The sequence below is a fragment of the Nipponia nippon genome, unplaced genomic scaffold (genome assembly GCF_047370975.1).
Source record: "Nipponia nippon isolate SJK-2023a ecotype South Korea unplaced genomic scaffold, ASM4737097v1 scaffold_2, whole genome shotgun sequence".
NCBI classification, from domain to species: Eukaryota; Metazoa; Chordata; class Aves; order Pelecaniformes; family Threskiornithidae; genus Nipponia; species Nipponia nippon.
Genome location: NW_028262336.1, coordinates 120,055,609 through 120,082,791, shown reverse-complemented (window position 1 = coordinate 120,082,791; position 27,183 = coordinate 120,055,609). Strand labels below are relative to the sequence as shown.

The 27,183-nt window shown below is 40.5% G+C and overlaps 1 protein-coding gene across 2 annotated transcripts in view; it reads right to left on the bottom strand.

The window, feature by feature from the left end:
* The window catches only part of SLC36A4 (solute carrier family 36 member 4), a 127,209-nt gene extending 102,036 nt beyond the window's left edge, over window positions 1-25,173 (bottom strand). For both annotated transcript variants that reach the window (XM_009470373.2, XM_087757147.1), the window contains exons 1-6: window positions 25,065-25,173; window positions 10,558-10,681; window positions 9,701-9,791; window positions 8,711-8,799; window positions 7,289-7,384; window positions 5,607-5,691 (exon numbers count right to left, since the gene is read on the bottom strand). In XM_009470373.2, the coding sequence (XP_009468648.2) occupies window positions 5,607-5,691; window positions 7,289-7,384; window positions 8,711-8,799; window positions 9,701-9,791; window positions 10,558-10,681; window positions 25,065-25,161 (582 nt within the window). In that variant the 5' untranslated portion in view covers window positions 25,162-25,173. The remainder of the gene's footprint in view (window positions 1-5,606; window positions 5,692-7,288; window positions 7,385-8,710; window positions 8,800-9,700; window positions 9,792-10,557; window positions 10,682-25,064) is intronic.
* Window positions 25,174-27,183: the final 2,010 nt, after the last annotated feature.

The following is a 27,183-nucleotide window of genomic DNA, read 5'->3' as shown; positions in this document are numbered from 1 at the left end:
AGAAGTACATTTTGAGACATGACAGAATGGTGATTCTGTACATTGACTAAGAAGAGGCACACCAGCTAAGATGGAGCAAAGGTTAATCTTGTAGGAGAGCTAAACAAACAGGCAAGAGTGACTGACAGGTAGAAGAAAGCGGAATCAGAAAGTAAAATGCAAAAATTATAAAAAGGATCATTATTCTCCGTCTTGGAGTGGAGCAACTGGCTGTGGGAGATTTGACAGTAAAGACCGGCAGAGGATAACTTTAATGAAGATGATTATACTGATTTCTTCACGTGCAGGCTAACATTACTGTCACTATGAAAGTGTTTTACTAGATTTTTAAAAAAAATTAATCAGATAACACTCAAAACTGTTCTAACAAGTAACAAAACACAAAGCAGCATGAGGACTTTTTTTTTTTTTAAACTCTTTCTCATATGCTGTTTAGCTCAGTGCAAGATGATCGTGTTAGGATGGACTATGACTCACTGTCTAATCTAGTCTCCTAAATATTAGAATTAATATAATCTCGGATTCCTATTCTGGACAACAATCACCTTCAGTCTCCTGCTGCTCTCTGCTAGCACGTCACTGCACATGGCAGTCATGCTGGACCAAGAACAGCAGACACTATATCTGTCTTTTTCCTAAACAAAACCACGTAATCTGAAATATCATTGGAATGTCAGCCAACTTAGACAAATCTTTTCACTTATCCATCAAATGGGTCTGTTCTTGAAAAAGGCATACATACATACTCTTTTGTATACATCACAGAGCCCAGTGAATATTGTTCAACTTCCAATCTGAACACACGTTATCTGCATTTTGTTCTGTGCTTATCATGGCTGTACCTGGGAGTTCCACAAACATTTCCCTAAACCACATTAGGAAATATCATTATGGTTTTAGAAAGGAATTACACAGCCAGTGAAGTCACTAGGCAGAGTGATTACGAAGGCTAGTGATGTCCCCAGGCACAAGGTGACTTCATCAGAAGTCACTTCAGTTATTCATGCATGAACTTACATGATGGCGTGATGTCTGAAACAGCTTTCTGTACAGGAGTGCTTCACCTAACGTCTCATTTGCATAGCCCAAGCACAGCATCCACCAACTTCAGCTGTATCCAGGAAGATCAAACGCTGGCGCAAATCTGGTTATCAAGATTCCTTATGTCAGGCACTCAGAAAACGACTAATGCACAGCTAGTGACTGCAGAAAATTCAGTTCAACTGATGAACGCGCTTCTTACAAGAATTACCTCAGAAGTAAGAAATAATTCCGTTTCCTTATCCTTAGTCTCTTCAACCGAGACCACTGTTTCCTTGCCTGTATCCCAAAACCCGCTCTTTCTGTCACAGCCTACGGACTTTTCAACATCTAGTGGGATCAAAACAGTAGTCTTTGAATTCACTGGTTCCTCCTAATTCCTTCCTTATTCAGCTCAGAGCAACAGCCAGTACAATACACAAGGCCAGACTGGGCACAAAACCAGCATGTTATCAGGCAGATAAAGACTATATTATAATCCCGTAATTTGGCATGAACAGGCCAAAGAAATGTTTCACAGTTCATTTAGTTATGGTACTGAAATGAAAATTACTCAGTACTCAACTTTGTAACATTTTTAACACTTCTAGTTTTAGGTCTAAGTACAATTTCCTCAGTTTTGGCAGTTTTTTTCCTTTTTACAAAAACTGGGGGGGAGGGGGGAAGTCACAATTCCGTTACATAGCATCCCACTGATGGGTCGTCTTCAAAGTGCTAAAGATCTAATAAAGTGCTCCCACGCAGCAAGAACATGATTTCATTTTTTACCTTTATCAGCAAACAATGAGAAAAGGACTTTTCCAGAGAACTCAGCAAATATTCACGAGCAAGCTGATAAATGCCAAGACTCTTGACTTAAGGTCTTCCGTTGCTCAACCAGGAAAAGCAAAGTAACTATGGCATGAAAGGGCCTCCATGAAAGGGCCATGCTCTTTTGGGCACAGATTCTTTCTTCTATCCCAGTGTGCTCCTGCTCCGGTCTTGCTGCAGTCAACCTCCAGCTGTTTGTTCCAGTTTTACCATTCCTCTCCAATTCCAGACACCTTCACCTGTTAAGCCCCTTATTTGCATGCTGCCAGACTTAACCAGAACTCTTGCCACCAACCTGAGTTTCTTTGGTGCCCCAGGAAAATATTCCTTAGCAAAAGCTTCACTTGAAATTTGGTATAACTAGAAATAGGGTCTTGTAGCATAAAGTGTCTGGAAAACACTAATGTAATGCAACCAACATTGTTATAATCCCACAGACACTAATCAGAAAAGATTTAGCACCAGACGCTATGCTACATATCCATTAGGGAGAAGGGTGTATCAAACATTTCACAGAACTCAAAAGATGAAATAAATATTTAGACTCACATGCACCACTGTGTGTCTAAATAAATATTTACCTCCAAGTAATCTGGACAGATGAATATTCCATTCATGCGCCAGAACCATTTTAAAATGCTTTGTCACATCTTAGTTCTCTGAAACAGTAAGTAAAGTGAAGGAAGAGACTACTAAATTTGGGTTGGTACTAGTTTTAACTAAAAATATCAAAGAAAAGATCTCAGTGGAAGTTCCCACTGGTTCCAGTGGGCTTAATTTGCGCACGCCAACATGCAAACATCATCAGAAGAGTACGGACCATAATGCAGAGGTATTGGTCAAGGAGTGATATTAGTAACATTACTACTATGTTTTTCCTTTATTTTAGTTCCCCACCCCCCCATTCCCTTTAATCACCTGCCTCATCCTTCCACTACCCCAAATTTAGATTTAGATTTAAAGCAGTAACGATTTGTGTTCTTTGGTGCCCTCTACGGGACAGATTTCTGCAACATAAAGTTGCCAGGAAGAAACCACAGCCTTCTCCCTCCCAGAGGAAAGAGCACGGGGCAATCTCAATCAAGTACACTTGGAAGTGGGACTTCTGAATTGCTGATGACTTTAATTCATTCACGGGGTACGTGTCGTGGGTCTCTGCAGCCACTGCTTTTGCAGAGGTTGCTTTTCTATAAGATCTTGCAACCTTTCTTTAGCAAAGCAGCAACAGGATTCACAAAAAGGTTTTGTTTTTTTCAAAGATCTACAAAAGCCCAGGTCACTAAGTGTTCAGTCTTGCCTTCTGCTTAAGGTCAAAACATATATATAACAACTGGTTGACCAGATATTTATTTGATAGGAAAAGTTTCAATTTGAACTTACGTTACAAAGGATGCAATAAAAATCCCCACTTCAGAAGGCCAGCAAAAGGACATCAGATGTAAAATTGGATTTTTCGGTATTGAGATAGATTGTGACAGTGGGACTGTAGTTTTTAAGGGTTTGGTTTTTTTTTTTTTCTCTCCCAAGACGCAAATTTACAGAGTGTTCGGCTTCCAAACACAGGAATTCACCTTGTCTTAAAAGAATCTTAATCCGTAGAACTTGGAATACTTTTTAAACACAATATAAACACTCATCTACAAGGGGAGGAAAAAAACCATACTATCTTCTATGTACTAACTGCCCAAGGGGACACTCTTCTTCCTAATTAAAGTAGGTTAAGCTATGCCAAGACACCTTTATTCTACCTTTGGGGTAGAATAAGAGTCCATACGGATGACTAATGCTCAGTAACCTGCCATACCTTACTCCTCACCCACTTCACTAATTGCAGAAGCACACATGTTTAGACACAGGCCCATATTCATCCTCATTAGCTTTATGTCAAGCGACAAACCATAATCTTATGAGCAGAAAACACAGCAGAGTACATTAGTAGAGTCCTGGCATCTTAATGAGCCCACGAAGGAGAGACCAGCACAAGCTCAAAGTGCCTGTGGCTCCTGTGCTGGCTGACCTCCCACAGACTACCTGCTCGGACACACGAACTGCTGACTGCAACTGCCGGGTGTGCAAAGAGGAACGACCAGCAGACATCAGGGACCCTGTCAACAGAAAAATCTCCACCAACAAGAAAAAGAAGAGCTTAGAAGGACCGGAGAATGAGAGGCAAAAAACATGGATGAAAGCAGAAGCAGCTGTCATGAAAGTGAGAGGCATGGTTGTGTTTGGTTTTATCAGTGACGAATGGTGGTGGGGGAGAAAAGGGATATTTTACTGAAAGGTTTGGGGGTTGTCTGCGAGGTATATAGGTATTTGTGGTTGTGTGGGTTCACTTGCAATTTTTAATTGACTTTTTTATAAATATGGCATGACAAAATATTTGATTTTTTAGACATCCTTAAATAAATCAACTTGCACAAATGAATCACAGTATTTTTCTAATAATTAATGTTCAATCCATTTAAAAAACATATTGAAATGTGTTTGCATATGTTTAATATTAAATAGTATACGTGTAATAGTATTTACAGTAAAGCATATGAAATGCTACATGAGCAGTGCTATTTAATATTTTCATTAATAACACAGATGATGTAGCAAGCACGGTTTAAACATCTATTCCAGAAGGAAAGTGAAAGAATGCTGAAGAATAGGATTAAAATTAAACCTTGAGAACTGTTCAAAATCAATCCAGTAAGGAAAAATAAAGGATTCTACAGGTAAGCAGAAACCATCTGTACAGAAAGAAGAACCAGAAGAATTGCCTAGAATGCAGCTCTGCGGTAAAGGATCGAGAGATCACAGTGGATCACAAGTGAACCATGAGTTAGCAATGGCATGGTCCTGCAAAATGACCATGATACTGAAGTGTCAAGTCTGGAATATGATCTGTAAGACCTGTGAAATAACCTTTCAGCTCTATTGGTCACAAGCAAAACTTCAACTTGAGTAGCGTAACCAACTTCAGGGATAAAACTTGGGAAAAAAAGAGAGAGATGTGACCAATGCAGAGCATTCACAGAAAAGTAAGAAGAATTATTAGATTCTATCATGTCTCCCCTCTATTAGATAGAGGGGAGACATGATAACAATATTCAAAAATATAAAAGGTATCCACAAATAGAACAGAATAAATTACTTATAGCTAGAATACGAACTAAAGAACTTACAATGCTGATAAGAAATTTTAAGCTTCCAAAAGAGGAAGCTGTCTAACAGATAAGAAAGCATTGGAACTGACTACTTAGGACGCTGCAGAAATTTCAATGTCAAGCATTTTTAAGAACAAAAATCAGGATTGGTTTAGATACAATGGATTCTATGGCAGATGGAGACGATTCTAGAAAAGGGAAGAGACTGAACAAGAACCAAAGAAAGATTCCAGTGACATGAAAAGGGAATAATATGCCCAGGAGGTCAGGGGAAAAAAAGGAAGTCGGCAAAAGGCCTGGCAAAAGACCAGTTTCGGCCTTATTTTCTATCATTTCCACAATTAATTTTTAAATTCAACAAACAAATCAGAGGGCAGTGAAGCCACAAACACGTGCACAAGATCTGAATTTAGTTCACCTTGCACATTGCTCCTTTTTACCAAAAGCTGTGTTGTGGAAACCGTGGTAGAACCCATTCTGTGCATCTCTCAGCTTCACATTTTACAAGTAGTTCTGTTGATCTTTATAAGGATAGGAAATAAAAGTGGAGGAAAAATGAATTTAAAACCATAACTGTTTCCATACAGTAACATTACTCACTTGTTTCACGTTTTCTGCCAAGAACACAACATAAACGCTACAAAATCCCAGCTGTGTTATCACTAGGAAAAAGTCGACAATATACCTGAGGAAGAAAAAACAAACATACATTATACTTAGGATCCAAACAATTAACTCATTTCTACCTAATATGCAATTACTACTCCTTTTTACAGTAGTCAAAATGCTGGATTCAAATGCCACATTAATCTTATGAGCACTGCAATGCAGGTTCTTCTTATGGCAAAACAGAGGGCTTTTGTATGTGTTTGTTTTTTAAGGTAACATTGAGTAGGCATAGAAGTTGCTCAAAAAAAAAAAAGGTGGTACTCATATTTTAAAGTAACATAAAATGAAATTCAAAGCTTTAACAATGTGGTACAAATATAAACAACAGACATATATATTCAATGCACATATAAATTCTGCTGGGGTCTGTTAGCCCCACACAGCAGATTTCCACCAGGACCAGAGATTAAACGTCTTATACAGTCTAAGTTATGCAAGTTTCAGCAATTCAACATAACAAACATTTTCACATCTTTCTAAGTGGATCTGTATCAATGTATCCAAATACACATTCAGGCACTGAAAAAAAAACCACTCTAAACTATGGTCCAGATTGTTTTTGAAAGTTGTTATACACAATGGTGGCCTGAAGACACGCTGTAATGAAACTCTTTGCTAGAGTCAGGCATACAGCAGAGATCTGCCTCAGAGAAGGGATCTGCTGCAGCACAGTGTCTCTGGAAATCAAATTGCCATTTGTGGTTTGTAACTCTTTGGTGCATTACAGGATTGCCATTATATTTCACTACAAACCAATTTGCCCTCTAATTGAGCTCTACTCCATTCCTATGAAGCCATCGCAAAATATCTTAATAGACTAGCTCACCTTTTTGTAATAGCTAAAACACATGATGCAAGATGCTGCATGCTTGAAAATAACAGGATCAAAAAAAGAAGTCTTTCTCAAACGAGGAAAAAAAACACTTTAACATTGAACAACATGTCTGACTTTTTGAGTTTCACTACTGTGTAGTCATACCATAAACTCCACAAATAACTATAGAGCAACAAACAGCAAAGAAAAAATAATGGTCTTTATTAAGAGAGGTATAAAGTATTTAAGAGAGACAACAAGCTATTAATATCTGCATGCCATTATTGCAAAATATAGTAAATATTTCTTCATTATTTGTATGTTATATTTAAACAGGAATCAAAGAATTGCTTTGCTTCCTTTCCGAATAAATATACTGAAGTAATTTACATTTGCAGTGTCAACCTGCTTAAAGAGTGAACTCTGATGCAGAGAAATGTGGTTACAGTAAAAGAAAATGAAAACTTAAATTACTTCATTACATTAGACGATACAGAATGCATTTCTAGTTATACCACATCTTTTCCTGTACTACCAAACGGAATTCTTTTCTTCAGAGCTCTCGTAGACCTGAAAATTGAAATGCCTAACAGAGAGAGACGCTCCCCAATCCTCTCATGTCACCACTACTAGCTGCAGGAAATAACAAATAGCACCGCATAAAAATATTTCAAGCACAAGAGAACACATTCTTAAAGCAGGTAACATCTTAGTAAAAAGAAAATCTCCTAACCATTCCAAGTGTAGCCATTAATTTTTAATAACAAATTTATTAAATTAAAGTCTAATGCAAACATACCGTCCCCAAGAAGCTCGTTTCTGAAAAGCAGTCAGAGGCCCCACTTCCATGGCGTAACTAACTGTATCACTATACCCCAGTGAGGATTTTTTCATCCTGAAATCAGAGAGTGAAGAAAAAAATGGAGTTACTAAAAACTATGAGGGCCTAGATCCCTAACCCGAAAATGCTGGTGGCCTCCCAGGGTTACAATAAGCAATCACCTGTGGCACCATTCTGTGGCTGCTGAACGTTAGAGGTATGGTTTGGGCTTCTTTCCCCCAGCAAGGGCTATTCAGCACTCTACAAGCATGTGAACCACAATGCTGCTTCCCTCTAATTCAACAGTACTAAATCCGTTTCTGACAGAACAACTTTCTTGATAAATTACTCCAAAATTAGATTCCTGTAATATCAGCTTAAGAAATTCATCTCAAACCTAAAAGTCACAAAGAACTCCAACAGGATTCAACAGATTTTCCTGTACAAGCAGTCAATCGCAATTGTTTCAGTGATCTTAGTTTTATGTACATCTTCAAAGGCCATTCAAAATTACAGAGGAAAAAGCAAAGAATTCAGGAATGGCAGGATCCCTTCACAGTACAGTATCACATTAAACTGATAAGTTTTTCCAGCTACAGGGACACGAACAGTTTTGTGTTTCTCTTCAGTTCAGAAACTTCATTGCACTTTTTAAATACAAGACCCTCCCACTGCTTCTCTCTAACACCTGACAGTAAGATAAAAATGTTTAATAAAAGTCATTATTAATCAAAATACTCTATCGGTCAAATCTGAATAACTGCTTCCCCCCCAGTATTGTACATCTCACTTGGAGGACTCTCTAGTGTTTATCTGCTCACTAGCATCCTTTTAACACATTCCTTCAGCAATACAATTTTGAAAAACCAAGCTGTCACAATCCAAAGAGACAGAGCTCACATGTAATCCTGAAAGACATTAACAGCAATTCTTAGTTTGTCTTTTATTCCTATAAAGTACTTATAAACTGGTTATTTATAAAGTGGACACTTTTCAAAGCTATGAAGATTCAAAAGCTATGAAGAAAGTTATGAAGGTAAAGAAGGGCTAAAGGTCCTGAAGCTAAGCAATTAAAATCGCAATGAGAAAGATGTGATTATTTGCCAGCTAAGACAGGGAATGGGATACTGGGCAATACAAGTTAAACCAACTTAATTTGGTGTACGAGCAGAGAAGAAATATTTTTTCAATGTATTAAAGCAGTGCTGCACAAAGCACAGCTATCATTTATAGTTGCACAGTAAGAATTTGAGTGTTGTTTCTTTGAAGTACAGGATTCTGATCTGAAGAAACTGCTACAGCATCAGGACATTCTGTAGGCCAAAACTTAGAAATAGAAAAGAAGAAAGAAAAAAAAATAATACTCAAACTCAGCAACAGAATGAGTAGTTCCACATTTACCTCTGACATAGACAGTGGCTGCAACGTACCAAGATGTGCATACAATGAACAGATATAACTCCTATGAACACAAGGCTGATTGGTCCAATCTGGGATGGAAAAAAGAGGGAGGACATGGGAGATAAACAGAATTTTTCATGAAAATGTGCTAGGGGAGAAATCTTTACATGCAAAAATTTAACAATGTAGCAAATATATAAAGAATTAAAAATTTCATGCAACTGGATTTTTTTCCCCTTTCAGAGGAGGATTTGCTGCTGATGTTTTATGGCATTCCTTATTTTTAGTTCACTACTTGACAGAAGGCTACTCAGGGGCGATCAAGCCATAAATACCAAATGGGCATGAACAACTTCACTCCTCTAACAGCTTCATTAAGATATTTGCCAAAAAAATTTGTCAAGAGAGAAGACTGCATATTGAACCACTTTAAAGTGGCAATGTTAATGACAATAAAGGTTTCTTTCCTTTAAATTAAATTAAATTTACCCTGCCTTAAGAAATGTGTTGTTTGTTACCCGGTATAAACTAGCCTGTGCTATGGCCTGTTTCTGCAGAAACACGAGATTGATTTAACAAGCTGGCGCCGCATCCTAGGACATACGATCTGGCTAGAGAGAAGTCTGACAAAGACAAGACAACCCTATAACAATTCCCATGAGACATCATAGGAGTCTGAGAAAATGAAAATCTTTCTTTTTCTGACAAAGCTTTTGTTTTCCACAGAAAAATACTTTGGCTAAGCAAAATTACAATACGTGCTATGAAGTCTTCAGAGTGAAGTAGCAACTTTAAAAAAATAAAAAACCAAAAAAACTCAATCTTCAGTAAAAACTTCACCAAACTAAAGAGAAAAATAGAACACAATTCTGTTGAAGTTGGCAGTAGCAAAAAAAACCTATCGAGATTCTAGTTTTCCAGGCTCAGAGGCATATCTGTAGACCTTTCTAAATAATTTTTCTAATCTACAAAAAAAAGCTGAATTCTTACCACAATGCCAGCATTTTTTATTGCAAGTGGAAGACCAAGAAGCCCAGTTCCAATGTTTCCTTTGAGGAGGTGCATAAGTGTTTGTATAAACCTGAGGATAAGAATAGAAAAAGTCACATTAGAAGTACACTCAAATTGGTGGAGAAAAAAAACAAAACAAAACAAAACAAACCCACACTCTCTATCATTTACTAACATACGGGGATAATTTGTGAATTTCAACTACTGTAAAGTAGCCCAGCACATTCAAAGAATGTTCTTCTTAATCTTGAGATGTGAGCTCCCTTCAATTGAACATACAAGTCTGATCTTCAGTTCCTTCCTCCAGTTCGTGAAAGGTTATTTGCTGTGCAATTTTATTGTCCTTCTGCCTCAGAGTCAAAATTACCAAGTTTCATCAATGCTATTTTAGAATCAGTAACATTCAAAACTATTATCAGCTACAAATCACAGTTCTGGCAATCAAAGTGTATCAAAAGAAAAAAAACAACCCTTTACACAATCTTCTAATTAAACTTCAACAAAATAGATTATTTACCAAGTCTTCTGAAGTTTCTTTAGGAAAAAAAAATCAATCAAAATAATCTTTAAACAGTGCTTGGATTTCGAGTGACCCAATCACTTTACAAATGGGCAGCTTGGAATATTTTATGGCCAGTACGTCCTTAGCTTCCAAAGAACAGAGAACCTACTCAAAATGGGCTGCTTTTTGGCAGAACTATGCAAAGTCCTAAAGTAAAACAACAAAACTGCACTGTGGGTGCAAGAAAACTCCTTAAGAGTTCAGTAAACTACTCATTAGAAACAAGCTGGAGGCAACAGTTTTTAACAAGCTGATACTTAAGAGTAATACATACGTAATGCCTTCTTCATTATCAAGCTGGTAATGCTTCTCAACTGGCAGGAAATTATTTTCATGCTCCTCATCTGAGACGCCATCTGAATTTTGTTCATCAATTAAAGGCTTCATTACTTCCATGTCTATACAACAGAGTCAACACAAAATAAGCATTAGAAACAAACTTACAGTTTAGAAGTGAAACATCACTTAAACAATTTGCTATGCCATGAGGTTTATGGGCGTTCCTAACTACAAAGCTGATCTAGGCAGACAGATATGTGCACCACAAGTTTGCACAGGAAATTCCCTCTTTATAGGGGCACGCTGTCTCATTATCATCATCATCTTCATTATTATTATTATTATGGACAAACACTACCGTTTTTCATTAAGAAAAACAACTTTGCATCATCAAGACATTGATGGTTTAGATCATTTCCCAACCTAAGACAACATACAGCAAACCAGAAAAGTCATCCGTTATTACAAAAGGATGAGATTCACCTCACCCGCTATTAGCTATTGCTGAACTAAGCATTTAGTCTAGTCTCCATTTCTCATCAGTGGTAAGCAAGGGCACCCCCCAGACTCATCCCATGCTAAAATGGACAGGTAAAGCAGGTACCCCAGAAGAGGTCTCCAGCCACTGGCGAGAGAACCAAGGTAACAGGATTAGGCTGCATGCTTTGAAAGCTGCACTTTCATGAACCCTTTTAAAGTAGCATAAACTGCCACCGCAGTCAACAAATGCAATCCCACCATCCAGCTAAACAGCAGCACCAAGCAACAGCGAGCAGCCAGTAGTGAACAAAATTGCCTTTCAGCAAACTAACAGCTTACCCCAGTTTAATGCTGATTAAATTACAACCATTTTTAAATTACCACAGTTAAGCAAAACAAATCCTGCCAAGAGCAAAAAAATTTAGCTTACACTTGCCTACCACAGTATCCATTCATAAAATGTGTTGAGTAAGTCTCAACTTCCATCATTTTCACCAAAAAAGAAATCCCTGTGATTTTAACGTTTTCTATTTAAAAAAAATTACTGAGTATTTCTAAGTGTGCAAGAGCATACCTTACTGAATTATCACATTATTTACAGAACTCTGAAAACATTGAAGAATACCGCAAAAGACACCAGCTACATTAAAACATGCCTCACTATTCAGCAAGCAAAAATATTTCATAGTTTGAGTGAACATTAAATACCTTAACCATACTAAGCTTATTTATTTTGTAAGAAAAATATAGATGCTATATATATATTTACAGATGAATACCTGTGAAATCTGTAACACCAGTGAGATTGTAGAAGCGTTTAGAAGAAAGTATGGGCAACTGGCATCTTTGAAGTACATAGTGGTATACGAACCTGCCATCAGCGATGGCGGTAGTGCCTCTGGGATAACATATTTAAGAAGGGGGGAAAAAACTGCGCAACAACAGCAGCGGCAGAGAGGAGTGAGAATATGTGAGAGGAACAGCCCTGCACACACCAAGGTCAGTGAAGAAGGAGGGGGAGGAGGTGCTCCAGGCGCCCGAGCAGAGATTCCCCTGCAGCCCCTGGTGAAGCCCATGGTGAGGCAGGCTGTCCCCCTGCAGCCCATGGAAGTCCACAGTGGAGCAGATACCCACCCACAGCCCGTGGAGGACCCCACACCGGAGCAGGTGGATGCCTGAAGGGGCTGTGACCCCATGGGAAGCCCACGCTGGAGCAGGCTCCTGGCAGGACCCGTGGACCCATGGAGAGAGGAGCCCATGCTGGAGCAGGTTTGCTGGCAGGACTTGTGACCCCGTGGGGGACCCACGCTGGAGCAGTCTGTTCCTGAAGGACTGCACCCCATGGAATGGACCCACGCTGGAGCAGTTCGTGAAGAACGGCAGCCCATGGGAAGGACTCACGTTGGAGAAGTTCATGGAGGACTGTCTCCCATGGGAGGGACCCCACGTTGGAGCAGGGGAAGAGTGTGAGGAGTCCTCCCCCTGAGGAGGAAGGAGCAGCAGAAACAATGTGTGATGAACTGACCGCAACCCCCATTCCCCGTCCCCCTGCACCGCTCGGGGGAAAGAGGTAGAGAAATTGGGAGTGAAGTTGAGCCCAGGAAGACAGGAGGGGTGGAGGGAAGGTGATTTAAGATTTAGTTTTTATTTCTCATTATCCTACTCTGATTTGATTGGCAATAAATTAAATTAATTTCCCCAAGTCGAGTCTGTTTTGCCTGTGACAGTAACTGGTGAGTGATCTCCCTGTCCTTATTTTGATCCACAAGCCTCTCGTTATATTTTCTCTCCCCTGTCCAGCTGAGAAGGGGAGTGATAGAGCAGCTTTGGTGGGCACCTGGCGTCCAACCAGGGTCAACCCACCACAGCCATTCAACAAATCATTAACATTTTTATGAAACCTTAAAGATGTGTAACCCATTAGCAGGGCACTGAAGCCAATCCTAAGCAAGAGGAACTTATAAAGAAAAACTGTAGAACAAGTGTAATATATCCTATAAAGCAGAAGGCAGCTTATCCAGATAGTTAAAATTAAAAGCATATAGCTCAAACTCTCCTGAAAACAGCAAAGGGTCATCTGAATTTGGTGTCAATAGTTGAAAGCCAGTAACAAAAGCATTTGACAGAAGCAAAGATGCCCAGTGGAGAGCAAAATCAGAGGTCAGACACTCAACCACAAAGTACACGTAAAGCAAATTTATACTCAGTGATAGTCTAATTATACAAGTCAAGACAGACTTAACCATCTTTCACTACATGGCATATAGTCTATGAATTGATCAAAAGAAGGGTCAGCAAAGAAGTTCCTTCCCTCTGCTCCCACGGCACTGTGTTGGCTAGTTCTTGAGGATGCCACAACCACCCTCTCTCAGCTCCGAGTCACTGCTGGGCTCATTCGACACTCACCAAGACCTGCGTACTCTACTTCTGGAGTAAAAGTCTGTCCCCTCAGGGGTCAGAGGAAGCAAAGTGTCAACGCTGGAAGTTTCACCCAGTGGGCAACTGATTAGGCTCATTTTCATTTTTTAAAATATTGAGTCTAAACTAACAATCTGAAGTGTTTTCACTAGCAACAAGCCAAACTACAAGTGTGTAAAGTCTGTGATCACATGAAATTCAACAACATATAAAAGAAATCATCGTTAAATTACTTTTCCAGTTTTGACTCCACCACACTCTGTAGGACGCTGCTTGTAATGCTAAACAACAACACGCAGCAAGTAAGGTTCCTATTCAGCAGTATGAGGGGACCAGCATGACTCTTAGGACCAACAGCACTGGTGAGTATCAACAACTGCTCAGCCAAGGGAGAAAAGAGAATTTCTCTTCTTCCATTCCAGCCTGATACTGAAATATTTGATACATACATACATCTACACTGTTTACCACACAACCAGACCACACTCGGAAGAATCTGAATTTTATAGACATCCCATTTTACTTTTCTCCCAACTTCTTGACCCTTCTGATCATAAAGGTGAATGGATTTAGACATACTCAAGCATTCCCCTCATTTTTTAAGTAATAAGAATTTTTCAAAGACAAGCTATTTTTTCCCTCGAAAATTCATCTGCCCATGCCTAAAGCCATCTAGTCATCTATGCCATTTAGGCATTGGAACAGACTGCCCAGGGAAGTGGTGCAATCACAGTCCCTGGAAGTATTCAAAATTAGTGTGGATGTGGTGCTTAGGGACATGGTTTAGAGGTGGACCTGGCAGTTAGGTTAACGGTTGGACTCGATGATCTCAGAGGTCCTTTCCAACCTTAATGGTTCTACGATTCTGTCTCAGGGTTATCGTTGTCACTATCCCAGCTCTGATAATTACTTAACTTACTCTCCTGTCTAGAAGTGCTAAGCAACTCACTGCTCTGCAGAAACACAAAATAAGAAAACAGCCTTTACCCTAAAGAGCTTACAATCTAATAATCCTCAGTTCATCTCCTATGTTATTTTTTAAAGTTTTTTTTTTTTAAACCATTTGTCATTTTTAACCTTTCCTGTGAAGTAGCTTTGTAGCCTACTAAAGGACTGCTTCAGAGTAGGCTGTCCTTAAACAAGATTGCTTTTGAGTGTCTTTTTATGGTTTATTCTGTCATCTATGTAAATACCCGTCCTGATTATTTCAGTACATTCCACAAATGCAAATGAAACATTGTACCAAATAAACCCAAAGCAAAATACATATATTTGCAATAACCGGTAGATTTAATTCACACAAGAACATCTTAAAACAAAAAACCAAAAATTTAAAGCACTACAGAACAAGATTTCAGTATCAAAATCTTTAACAGCAAGAAATTTTAAAGATATTTAGAGAACCTTCAAAGAAGTTGAAGTGCAAGTCTATTTTTCCTAGTTATCGGTATTCCATCAGACACCATCGAAGAAGTTACCTACTTTTTTGTCACCACAGAACAGCACAATCAGACTAGCAAAATGCACTGAATTTTTCTGGGTTCTACTCTGGCAGGAAAATAAAATAGCAGCTATTTAGAAACTAATGCATAGCATCTATGTAAATTCTAAGTTACATCATAAAAAAAAAAAAAAGGTTTCTTCCCTGTGTACACTAAAGAGATACACAATTCAATTCTTATTTTCCACTCTACCATTACAAAATAAATAGAACAATGTTTACTATACCCTTACGAGACTCTTGACTAAGATGACCTGGACATGCATACGTTCACCCTCATGGAACATACTTTAATCTGGAACTCGCCTTCCTTGCTTTCAGGATCTTCAACTTCATCATCCATTGTCACTGCAGCCAAGGCTGCCATCCATCTTCTTCCATATTCATGAGTAGCAGATCCAGCAACACATTTTCCCTAGTTGGCTCATTAAGCGCTTGCATGAAAAAAATCATCCTACAAGCACTTCAGAAAAATCCTCAATTCCTTGGGCCCTGCCACATTGCTTCCTTAGGAGGTATGAGGTAGTAAAAGTCCCCTATGAGAACCAGGACATGTGAACGGAAGGCTTCTTCTAGTTGTTTAAAGAAGGCTTCATCCACCTCTTCTTCCTGACTTGATGGTCAGTGGCAGACACTCACCTTCCCATTCCCCTGGTTGGCATTACCTCGGATCTTGAGCCATAAGCTCATTTGTCCCACACAGCAGTTGACTGATTATGACAAAAAGCAAAGCATTTTTGGATATAAGAATTAATGGAATAGAAGGAAGATATATGCAGGTCAGACAAAATACGCTGTCCTGATTTATTTAAATTTGTTGTATTTGTCATGGAAGACTAAGAAGAACAGGGTGACAGATAACCTGTGAAATGGAGGAGATGCTGTCTTTCCAGATGGAATCATCATTCAAATAGAAGCCAGCCTCTTCACCTATGAGACTAAATGCCTGACCATTACCCCTTTTCTTCATCTTTGCCTCGGTTGACTTACCTGATCTTCACTTAGGAAGGAGATGATTGCTTATGTTTTCCTTACTGCCTTCTCAAAGAGGCAGGAAGAAAGCTCACACTAGAAGATTTACACCAGTGATCCATTTCAAAAAGCCAGTCTCGACCCTAGCTGATGAGCCTGCTCCTGCCTCTCCATCCTTCACACCACACATACCATCCTTGTATATTTAAATTCTTAAGTCCCTTCGTGCACCACCACTTCCAATACATTAATTCTTACGGGAAACAATCCTTTGCTATTTGAAATATCAGTAACCACTGTGCTTTTCAGGGATGCCTCCTGGACAAACAGCAGGTCACTTGGGTAGTATACAACTTCGCTGTCTGCTATTGATAATGGTAAACTTGAGCTTTAAGGAGACGTCTACATGAGCATGATACAGTTTCTAAGTACCTTTCACATACAATTTTCACTATGCAATTCACTCTTTGAGATTGCAACCAATTATGTGACCTACTATAACAACCCAAAAGAAAGATAACCAGCTTCTCCACCAAACGACGTTATATGCTAAGTTTTTTAGTCCGTACCTGTAGTCAATATAAACCTTTAAAGGTTTATGATCTTTAAAGATCATCTTGTTCCACCCCTCTGCCATGGGGAGGGACATCTTTCATCTTGCTTAAAGCCCTGTCCAACCTGATGTTCGACATATCGAGTGACAGGGCATCAACAACGTACCTGGGCAACCTGTTCCAGTGACTCACCACCCTCAGCAAAAAAAATTTCTTCCTTAATGTCCAATCTAAATCTACCCTCTTTCAGTTTAAAACCATTGCCCCATGTCCTGTCACTACAGGCCCTGGTAAAAAGTCTCCCTCCATCTTTCTTATAAGCCCCCTTTAGGTATTAAAAGGCTGCAATAAGGTCTCCCTTCTCCTCTCCAGGCTCAACAACCCCAACTCTCTCAGCCTTTCTTCACAGGAGAGATGTTCCAGCCCTCTGACCATTTTCAGGGCCCTCCTCTGTACCCACTCCAACAGGTCCATGTCTTTCCTGTGCTGACGGCCCCAGAGCTGGATGCAGCACTCCAGGTGGGGTCTCATAAGAGCAGAGCAAAGATCACATATGCTGGCAACTTTATACCGTTTCCTAAGCCAACAGCAGTATCATCGTATCACTTTTATGAAGTTTGCATGAGGAGAGATTTTGCATTTCCAATCGTGAACTGCTAGAACACAGAGAGTAAAAGTGCCCCTCTTAAGGAAAGGGGTAAGCAAAAAGAAGCAAAAACTATAGCTACGCACGAGTCACATACACTAACCTTTACTGGCCTTGAATTTTTGCAATGGAATATTTTGTCCTCATACTATTTCTTGAGCTTCCATTTAAATGATTTCCCAGACAAACGATCTTCAAGCATGCACAACTTTTACAACATGTTCTTTTTCATCAAGGCATTCTCTGCTGGATCCACTAAATTATCTCCGTATCAAAATACCATATAAATACTTTGGATTTGATTGCTTTCACCTTTGTGCATTTGCTTCCATGACATTACATTTCTCCTCAGCCTTGTAACTATTCTTTTTTTCTGCATACAATACAAACGTCTATAAAATCTTCTTTGTAACTTCTCCTTATGCCTTTTGCGATATGCTGGTCTGTACTCGAACCTTTCTCCAGACAGTCTGACATCTCAAGATTCATTGGTAAGATTCAGGAAGACCCATAAAACTGCAAAAATCACAATGGAGTTCTCTGAACTACAGCACACAGTCTCTCACAAGCAAGAAAAACGACTGTAAGCATGTGCTCTTGGCATATTTTCTTATTCCAACTTTAGACCTCTTCAAGCATAGCTGTCCTCCTTCATCACTGCAAGGTCTTCCACACTACACAATCATCTTAACTGAAAAGGAAGGCAACAGTGAATTTAATATAGCCCCCACTTTTTAAGTTAAGCCACTTGGGTAAAGTACCTGACCATCCTTTCAGGGTAAAAATGGTGGCTAAATATGTTGTCGTGGTTTAACCCCAGCCAGCAACTAAGCCCCACACAGCCACTTGCTCAATCCCCCTCAGTGGGATAGAGGAGAGAATCGGAAGAGTAAAAGTGAGAAAACTCATAGGTTGAGATAAAGACAGTTTAATAGGGAAAGCAAAAGCCGTGCACGCAAGCACAGCAACGCAAGGAATTCATTCACTACTTCCCATTGGCAGGCAGGCGTTCAGCCATCCCCAGGAAAGCAGGGCTCCATCACGTTTGTCTTCCCAAGTAACCATTACGCCATCACTCTGAACATCCCCTGCTTCCTTCTTCTTCCCCCAGCTCTATATGCTGAGCATGACATCATATGGTATGACCATAACCCTTTGGTCAGCTGGGGTCAGCTATCCCAGCTGTGTCCCCTCCCAACTCCTTCTGCACCCCCAGCCTCCTCGCCAGTGGGGTGGGGTGAGAAGCAGAAAAGACCTTGACTCTGTGTAAGCACTGCTCAGCAATAATGAAAACATCCCTGTGTTATCAACACTGTTTTCAGCACAAATCCAAAACATAGGTGCTTACCAGCTACTGTATAAAAAATTAACTCTATCCCAGTCAAAATCAGCACATACGTTTATCGTGGCAGTTTGAATATTTCTTTCTAAATCCTGGGGAGGTATAAGCTACATATTTTTAGTATCTGTTTTCCCAGACCATTCTGCTATTTTATTAGTGTCACTTACGCAACAGAACATCTCCATTTCATACTCAATTGCCTTCCCAGCTGGAAGCCGTGAGCTATCACTGACAGACAGAAAAGCAATGCATCATAAAAAATATTTACTTTGAAAAACCACATTAAAGTTTTATTTACAAAGCGGCTCGATATGCAAAATGTGTTGCCTTGTACAAAACTTGAGTCCCAATAGCATGGGACCTCCTATGTGAAAGGGGCGGCTGCTATTCTGTAGTCACTACATGCAAGAACTGAAAGTTTTCTGCACACATAGCACTTTCTGCTACATATTACAGTTACTTACATTCTGCTTTCAGTACACGTCACACTAACCTGTCCATCATCACTGGTCTACAGGTTGAAATGAATGAAGACTTGAATGTCAATTAATAGAATGGCAGGATCTTAGGCATTTCTTTAAACGTGCTTCTTTCAAACACAGCTAAGCAGAAGCCAGACAACATTCACGTGCCAAGCCGGTAAGTGTCAAAACAATGTCTTTACAGGGAATTTCCTTATGTGACGAACCAAGCACCGGCTGTTCCAGAGAGAAGGGAAGATTTCACCTTACTTAAACAGTTAAAATGGGTCTATTTGACTACAAAGAAGGTGGTTTTTCCCCAAATGTCCCACTAAAAAACTTCTTAAAGCTGCATTCGATTACAAAAAACATCTGTTTATGTGTCTTTTTACAGATACAATCTTTGCCAACCTTCATTGCACAGTATTTGCATTATGTAACTGATTTTATTGCTATTAGTTTACCACACTGCTGTACTTCTAAAACTTCTAAAACGCTGATCAAATTGATAGTCCTTAAAAGAAAAAAGAAAAAAAAGTTCATCTAATGCATCTCAAAAATACAACCAGGCGTTCCAAAGCTCTAAGACCACTGCCATCAGCTTTTCTCTGACTTGGTAGCTGGTCACAACAGCAGCAAAATTGCACGCAACTAGAGTACAGTAGGAGGCTTAATTAATTATTTTCTATGACTGGCCTTTTTTACCAAATGAGAGGCATTTATTTTAACCCAGTTATTATGCAGACATTTATTTGTCTGAGCACACGCCTGGAAACAAAGAAATTCTTTTTTTTAAAAACAAGATTCAAAGCAACAAATTTGAACTTAATATAGACAACAATAAAGAAAAACATTACCATTGTTAAATATACTACCCCATACCACACAAATTAAAGTTATATGTCCTTTATGTATATAGGTCACAGTAAGTCTTCAGAAATTTTGTGTACTGCTACAGACTAAATCTCTTGCCTCTAAAATATATTTGCAGGTCAGCAGAAAAAAAACAGTAGAAATCCAAGACGACTTCTGAAGAAATTAAATCCAGAATGAAAGAATCTGATGTTAGACCAAGCACCCAGTAGAACGCTGTGCCTGTAAGACTGACAGAACAATAACCCTTTAAAATCTATATCCATTTATGTACATTTTTTGTTTTGTGGGACTAGTACATAACCATGATAACAATACCTTGAAATCTCTTCAACCATCCTTTAGCATACCAGTCCTGGGCAACAGATACAGAGGGAACTGGAGTAGATTAGGTCGACTATTTACCCATGTTGTCAGAAATAGCTTAAATTAGACCTCAGAATATCTGCTTCCTATCTGTACGCTCGGGCTAGCAGTTTGTTGATCCTATTCTAACATAATAGCTCATTTGAGAATAAATTCTACTAGAAGAGTTTTAAAACACAGATAAAAGCAATCAGCACCAACCCATAATTGTGGTAACTACACTTACCACAGGTTCTCCTGAAATACTGCATTATATAAAATACTCCAACAAGGCTATTTGGTCACTATTGTAGCCATATAAATGCTCTTGAATTGCCTTTTTTCCCCATCATTCCTCCATTACCCCATGATTGGCGTATAGCTTTGACCTAAAAGATGTGAATCCATTAACAGTAATGGTACTGGGACATAATACAAGGTTTGGATCATGCAACTTTCTAAGCATGGGGTTTTGTTCCATAATAGATCTCTACTGCTGGAATACTGTGACTATGTCCCTCTTGCACAGTCCATACGCACACTGACATCCAGATTTGTGTAACATCCACATTTAATAGATCCAAACTTGTGGTCTAGAGCAAGGCACCAGGCGAGAAAGCTTGAGCTCTCTGTGCCCCATAAAGCAGATATATACTCACAAACCAGAAGAGCAAGTGCTTTGCATACTTGGACCTAGCCTGAAATTAACTATTTTGGAAAGTCCACAGTCAGTGCCAGAATATCAGCATGGTATACACACATTGACTTTGATTTCTTCCTAGAAAGGTCCAATATGTGCAGTTTCAATACGATCTCAAACTCCAGCTACAGGAACAGCATACGCATGCCATACCTGAATCAGAGGTGAACCGGCTGCCTGCTGTCTCACAAAGCACATGGTGCAGAGCACACCTCAGCCTACCTCAGGTCCACGCTCCACCAAGCTGTCCAGACTATGTCCAAACACAGTAAGCTGTTAATGATCCGATCCAGTGCTCAGTCACAGGACTCACTGAAAATTTTGCATCATCTTTATTCAGCAAAACTAAGAATGAAGAAATTCATTTCTACACACCCTTTTGTTTTTAGCCAACATACCAGCCAATTTTCAGCTCTGTCTTTCCTTCAGGTAATATGAATTTCTTTTCTCCTCATGCCACTACAAAAATCTTTTCAGATCAAATGCCGTCTTCAGATTGTCTTTAACAGTCATTTAAATATTTGTCATTGTTTCTGCTTTCTTCTGTGAACACCCATGTAAAAAGGATGCCAAAAAGCTCTGCAAGTACTGCTGCTATCAAGCAAGGCAACACAAAGTGCATTTCAACTTCTCCCAGAATTACCACTGCAGTGTTAAATTGATTCCTTAACCCACTGGAGAGATAAATCACTGATTCATTACAGCTACACATCACACTATAATCATGTATAAATGTCAACACTGTATCCTCAAAGACCTCTGAAGAATTTGAATCACTAGTCAACCACTACTTACACAGGGAGCTTAAATCTGTAGTATTTAAATTGTTATGACCAGTATTTCCATTTTGTATCTTCCAGTGTGTTTTTCTCTCTCCTAGAATTTGCCAGCATCTTGCCAACATTTATGGACGTACTGCCAAAGAAACCTTTGAACCGTTACTAAATGTACTTAATTGTAAAGCTTTTATAGCACACTCAAGTAATCCTCTGGTTCAAAAGCTCTGCAAAGAAATGAATTTTCACCGAGAACTTTAGTTAATTTTTCTATACTGCTCAAGCAATTAACACTTGCAAAATTAACTGAACCTCTTAGCACCACAAGGGATAAAACTAATCTCCATCGATGATTTTCATTGTATGGGTGAAAGAGAGGCAAAGGATGAAGCAGTTTGCGAGGGCTGCACAGCAAGTTAAAGGCAAAGGAGATACTAAAAACAAAGCCAAATACAATCTCCCATTGTTCCTTCAGAAAAGGTCACCTCCCAGACAAACTCCTATCTAAAACCCCTTTTCCAAATCCAATTTAGCAATATGATCTGGTTTTTTTCCTTGAGGGTTTTGAAGGCAATGTCATTGAATAGAAAGAACTGGATTTGACATATAAGCATAAAAAGATTCAGGGGACAGGATATTGCTCATCATTGTTTAAGTCAGCTGGTTTTACTCATTCATGGGAGATGGAACATACAGGTTTTGTTGGAGTGCCACTTCACATGTATATTAAACGCTTGGCAAAAAAAAGCTGGCAAAGGGGGGTCTTGTAAATACTTCACTGTTCAGTCAGCTTCTACACAAGAACATGCTAACATGGCCAGAAACACAGCACAAGATTCACAGTCCTGTGAAATCTGTTTATTGAACAGAGGGCGTCCCAGTGTCTCTGTAATAGGGATACAGATTCAATATGCAGCTGTTTTGACTGATGTCTAAAAGAGAAAATCAGAACCACATAATCTTTACACTAGCCTAAAATGTGGTTTTATGCTAATATTTTCTCACAGGCTACAGAATGCCATATTCATGATCCAGAGGGCATGCCCAGAGCCTCTGTCACCTAACCAAGCCTGTGGCTGCCCTCACGGGACAAGATTAGTAATCGTGTCTCTGAATAGTAGAGCTTTTCAATTCAGCGTTCTGAGCCAGGGCTCCCCAGAAAACATTAGTTACAAAGAAAACATTGTCACTAATTAGAGAAACTGCAACTGGCTCAGTAAGCAGCTCGCCTTATAACTCTCAGTTACTCCCTCAACCACAGAAAGAAATACCTCCCCAAACTTCAGCCTATAAATAACCTTCCCAGCACTTCTCCAGAAGGCATCCCACTGTAAAGTACAGCGTTGTCCACCAAGCACACCTGGATCTGGCAAGATCGGCCATCTTATTCAGTCACGTCCTTCCACAACCGCCAAAGAAATTACGGATCAACACAAAGTGACTATGAATGGTAGTGCTAGGGGCACGCTTGTCAGGGCTGAAAAACTTTGGTAGCTCTTTCTAGTTCAAGGGGGAGCGAACAGATAATCCCATTCAACCATACACAAGCCAGCTCCCTTTTTGTTTTCCACTACTGCTACTCCTGCTGAATACAAGAGACATAAGAACAACCAAACAAAAAATCCCCCCTCAAACAAAGATGTATTTTGAGAATGAAAATTAAAAAGGAAAACTCATCTGGTTGAAAAACTCCTGTTAAATACCAATGATCACATTTTCCAGAATAGTAAAGCTTAGCATTAGCTTTTGGTGTGTGTGTTTGTCTTTCAAGAACTTTAAAGCCATGCTTGGTGCAGTTATTTGAATCACTCTCCATTTTTCTTTGGGAAATATATCTTTGTGTCATTTATTTCTCTTCATTACAGACCGTAACTTAATAAAGTAGATTTATTCTGCTTTATGGTAGAATCCATTAATCTTGAGAATGGTTATTTCTAAACAAATGCTGAAAGTCAATAATGCGACTCAGTAAGCAGAAAGAAATGTTTGCTTTTGCATCGTAACTGTCAAATCCAGAAGGCTGATAAAACAAGACACCTGAATTATTAAACCAAAGCGTACTCAGGCCTCCACAGTTTATTATACACTTTCAGAGGAGCACTTTTACCCCAACCCACAATGGATCATTTATTTGGAACGATGTTAGTCTTAACTTATCCACTGTCCTGTCCAGACCAAGGTACACATTTCTACACGATTAACACACTTTCAAGTGATGACACATTGGTAAGATTTAGGTTTTGTTAAGTATTCAGTAGGACCAAACCATGTAAAAACCTTCTGAAATCTTACCAGGTGTTGATCTGCATTTTTAAACAGCTAATCCCATAAAAAATTCTGGTTCTAAGAAACTGTCAGATCTGTGAACCTTAGCAAAAAAAAAAAAAAACATAAAATTTCTTTCTGCGACCTTTGCTCCGGAGGTGGCGATCTCTCATTGCAAGACAGATCAGCCACAATAAAATCTGAAGCACGTCTCCTGCATCCCACCATTACCACTGGACAGGACGAATTCTTGAGATTACAGTGGAACATAGCTTTCAGATGAGACTTTCAGTCCGCCCAGTCCAGCCCAGCATCAGCTATAGTTTATAACTAAACCTGCTACAAGCTATCTCTAGTCCATCTATGGATAGACAAACGAAGAGGTGAACATATATGTGCCCTCCCACAGTCGGATTTGGAGCTCCGAAGAGTGACCTGCAATAAATACAACTAATACATCAAAACACACACACACCCCCCCCACACACACAAAACCCAAAAAACCCACAACCTTTCATCGTAGATAAAAGCATCACCTGGTGATGCAAAGAGAAAGCATTTCCTAAACTTCTATGCCCGGCCGTGACTTCCCAATGAAACCAAGAGCCAGCCGGCTGAGACTGGCGCCTGCAGGGAAGAGCCCTGCCGCCCGGAGCGGCGGGTTCCCGCCGCCTGCCCTCCGCCCGCCGCCCCCGTTGCGGACAGCCCCCGCCCGGCTCTCCCTCTTTCAGGGGGCCGCGGCGGGAGGAGAGGCCCCGCGGTCCCTGCGCCGCGCTCCGCTTCCCTCAGCCCCCGCCCGGCCCCAGGTGCCGCCGGGCCGGCTCCGGAGCGCCCAGCCCTGGCCCCCCGCCGCCCCGGCCCCGGCCCCGGCCCCGGCCCCAGCGCGGTGCCCTGTGGAGGGCCCGGCCGCCGCCGGCTGACGCGGAGGAGCGGCAGGACAGGGCCCACCCCTCCCCCGGGTGGGATGGTTCATCCCGCCCGCCTCCATGCGCTGAGCGCCGCGGCGCATCCCCCGTGGGCCGAACCATTCCGCCTCGACGAGAGGGGGGTGCAGATTGGCCGGCCTCTCTTCGCGCTCACGCCCCCTTCTCTCCGCCCCGCGGCGAGCCGCCATCCCGCCGCCCCGCGGCTGCTCCCGCCGCCGGGCCGCACGGCACGGCTCGCCTCACCGAGCTCCTCCCTGCCGGCGCCGTCCATCTCCCCGCCGGTTCTCCGCTCGCCCTTCCGCCAATGTGGAGCCGGCCGGCGCGGCGAGGCGCTGCGCATGCGCCCGGCCCGAAGGGCTGCGCCCCGCGGGCGCGAACCATAGATACCCGCTGGAAAGACAAGACCTGGATGGGTGTTGGTCCTCCAGGCTGGGTGTGCGGAGGGCAGCCGTGCCGAGCTCGTTGACGCCTCTTGAGTTGTGTCCTGCGGTTCCCTCTGGGCCCTGAGACACGGGCTGCGGGAGCCCTGGCCTCCCTGGGATCAGCCCCCAGCAGGAGCGGCAGGGCCTGAGGCGAAGCGTGCAGCTTGTCCCTCGCCCTGTGCGACGGCTCGTACACTTATGAAACACGGGGTTATTCGTGTTTGCCTTCCAGCGCTAGAAAATTAGTTTGGATCCTTTTTTTTTCCTTCAGAGCCTTTGAAGCTGTAATTAATAAGCAAAGACTGGAAACAAGGGTGGGAGTCAACAGTTCAGCAGTGCTTGACAGCACAGCTTGTCAGTGATTTGCAGTTTGGCGCCTTGAACGCCAGTCAGCTTCAACAAGTTCAAATTGTTTTCGCTATGGGAAACAACAAATGATTCAAAAAGGACATTTGTGACAATCATCGTTAATGATGGATCAACCGCTGGAACAAGAAAAGAGTTACTAATATGAAGTGTTACCTGTAACTAATCGTTTCATATCCAATTACTCACTTCCTGAAACATGTTCCACTTCTTGTGGATTCCACAGGAACCCTGCATCTTCTCTGCGCACTCTTGTAGATAGGAATGCGATTTAATATGGATAAAAACATTTACTATAAGCAGAGGATTTCAAAAGCAGCATGGATTTAGAAATCCTCTGCTTATAAGTAAATGTTTTTACCCATATTAAAAGAAAGCAGTATTTCCTGTAATTCCTTTCTTTTTTTTTTTAATCTTTGGAAATCAAATGTATCAAGGTGCTAAAACAGATTTTAACCATAGTCTGTAATCAAAGCTATAATCAGAACTCCAGGTCACTCTGAAGTGATACTCAGAATCTTTAATCTCTAAACGTTTCCTCTGAAATTAAGCATTTTAGACTTGCACAATAAAAGCTTCTATAATTCCGTGAACTTTTATTTTCATAGTTTGAAGACCCTAATATAGGGCTGGTTAGGGGCAGGCAGGGGAGAAGGGAAGGGATGTTGTCCTGTCTTAAAGAAAGACATAATGCTCTGAAGGATTTTCAGCTGAAGTTATACTGTCTAGCCTAGAAGGATCACTCTTCAATGAAACCGTCTCCCAGCAAGCTTAGTCTATTGTGAATTTTGAACACTTGGAAACTGGTCTTCCACTAACCTGGCACCCACCCTTTAACCTATCCTTCTTGCTAGTTGCTCCAAGAATAACCCATCAGTATTTTTTCATCAAAACTTTCAAGGTTCTGCCTATATCTATGGCTGATTTGACTTAAGTAATAAAATTTCCAGCTGTTGGTTTCCTAAAACAGAACGTTGTTTTTGCAATGAGAATGTATGATAAAATAATGTTTTTTTTCTACACAGGAGAAATGCAAGAATCCTCTGAAGCCTCCCAGAAGCTTCAGTCATCTTCAGAGAGGCATCAGTAATTCACTTATCTAAAATGAATAAGCTCTAATGGGGAAGGCATTCCTTTTCAATTGGCAACTTTATGGTTTTTTCCAGGTACCATGCTTCTCTAAACTTTAATTAAAAAAAAAAAAAAGCCACGTCAGCAAGCTATTACTTGGCTTCCTCAAATTTATTTTGGAAAAGGGTTCTCAGTAGGCAATCTGTGATTGCAGGTTATCGATTTAAGGAACTGACTCACTAATTACAATGTTTGTGTCAAGCCTTTACACAGTGTATATCTCTTTTCTTTATATTCATGGATATTCTGTATTCTCCATTGTTTCTAACAACGCCAAAGTTTGTTCAGAAAAGCATATGGGATCATTAATGTATATTCAAAATTTGTATTCAGTTAAGAGCGTTCATTCATTCTACCTTGTGATTGCATTTCAGGACTTGGCTCACAGTAAATCCTGCATAGATGTTGAAAAGGCTTTAAGGACATAGTACATCTTTATTTCA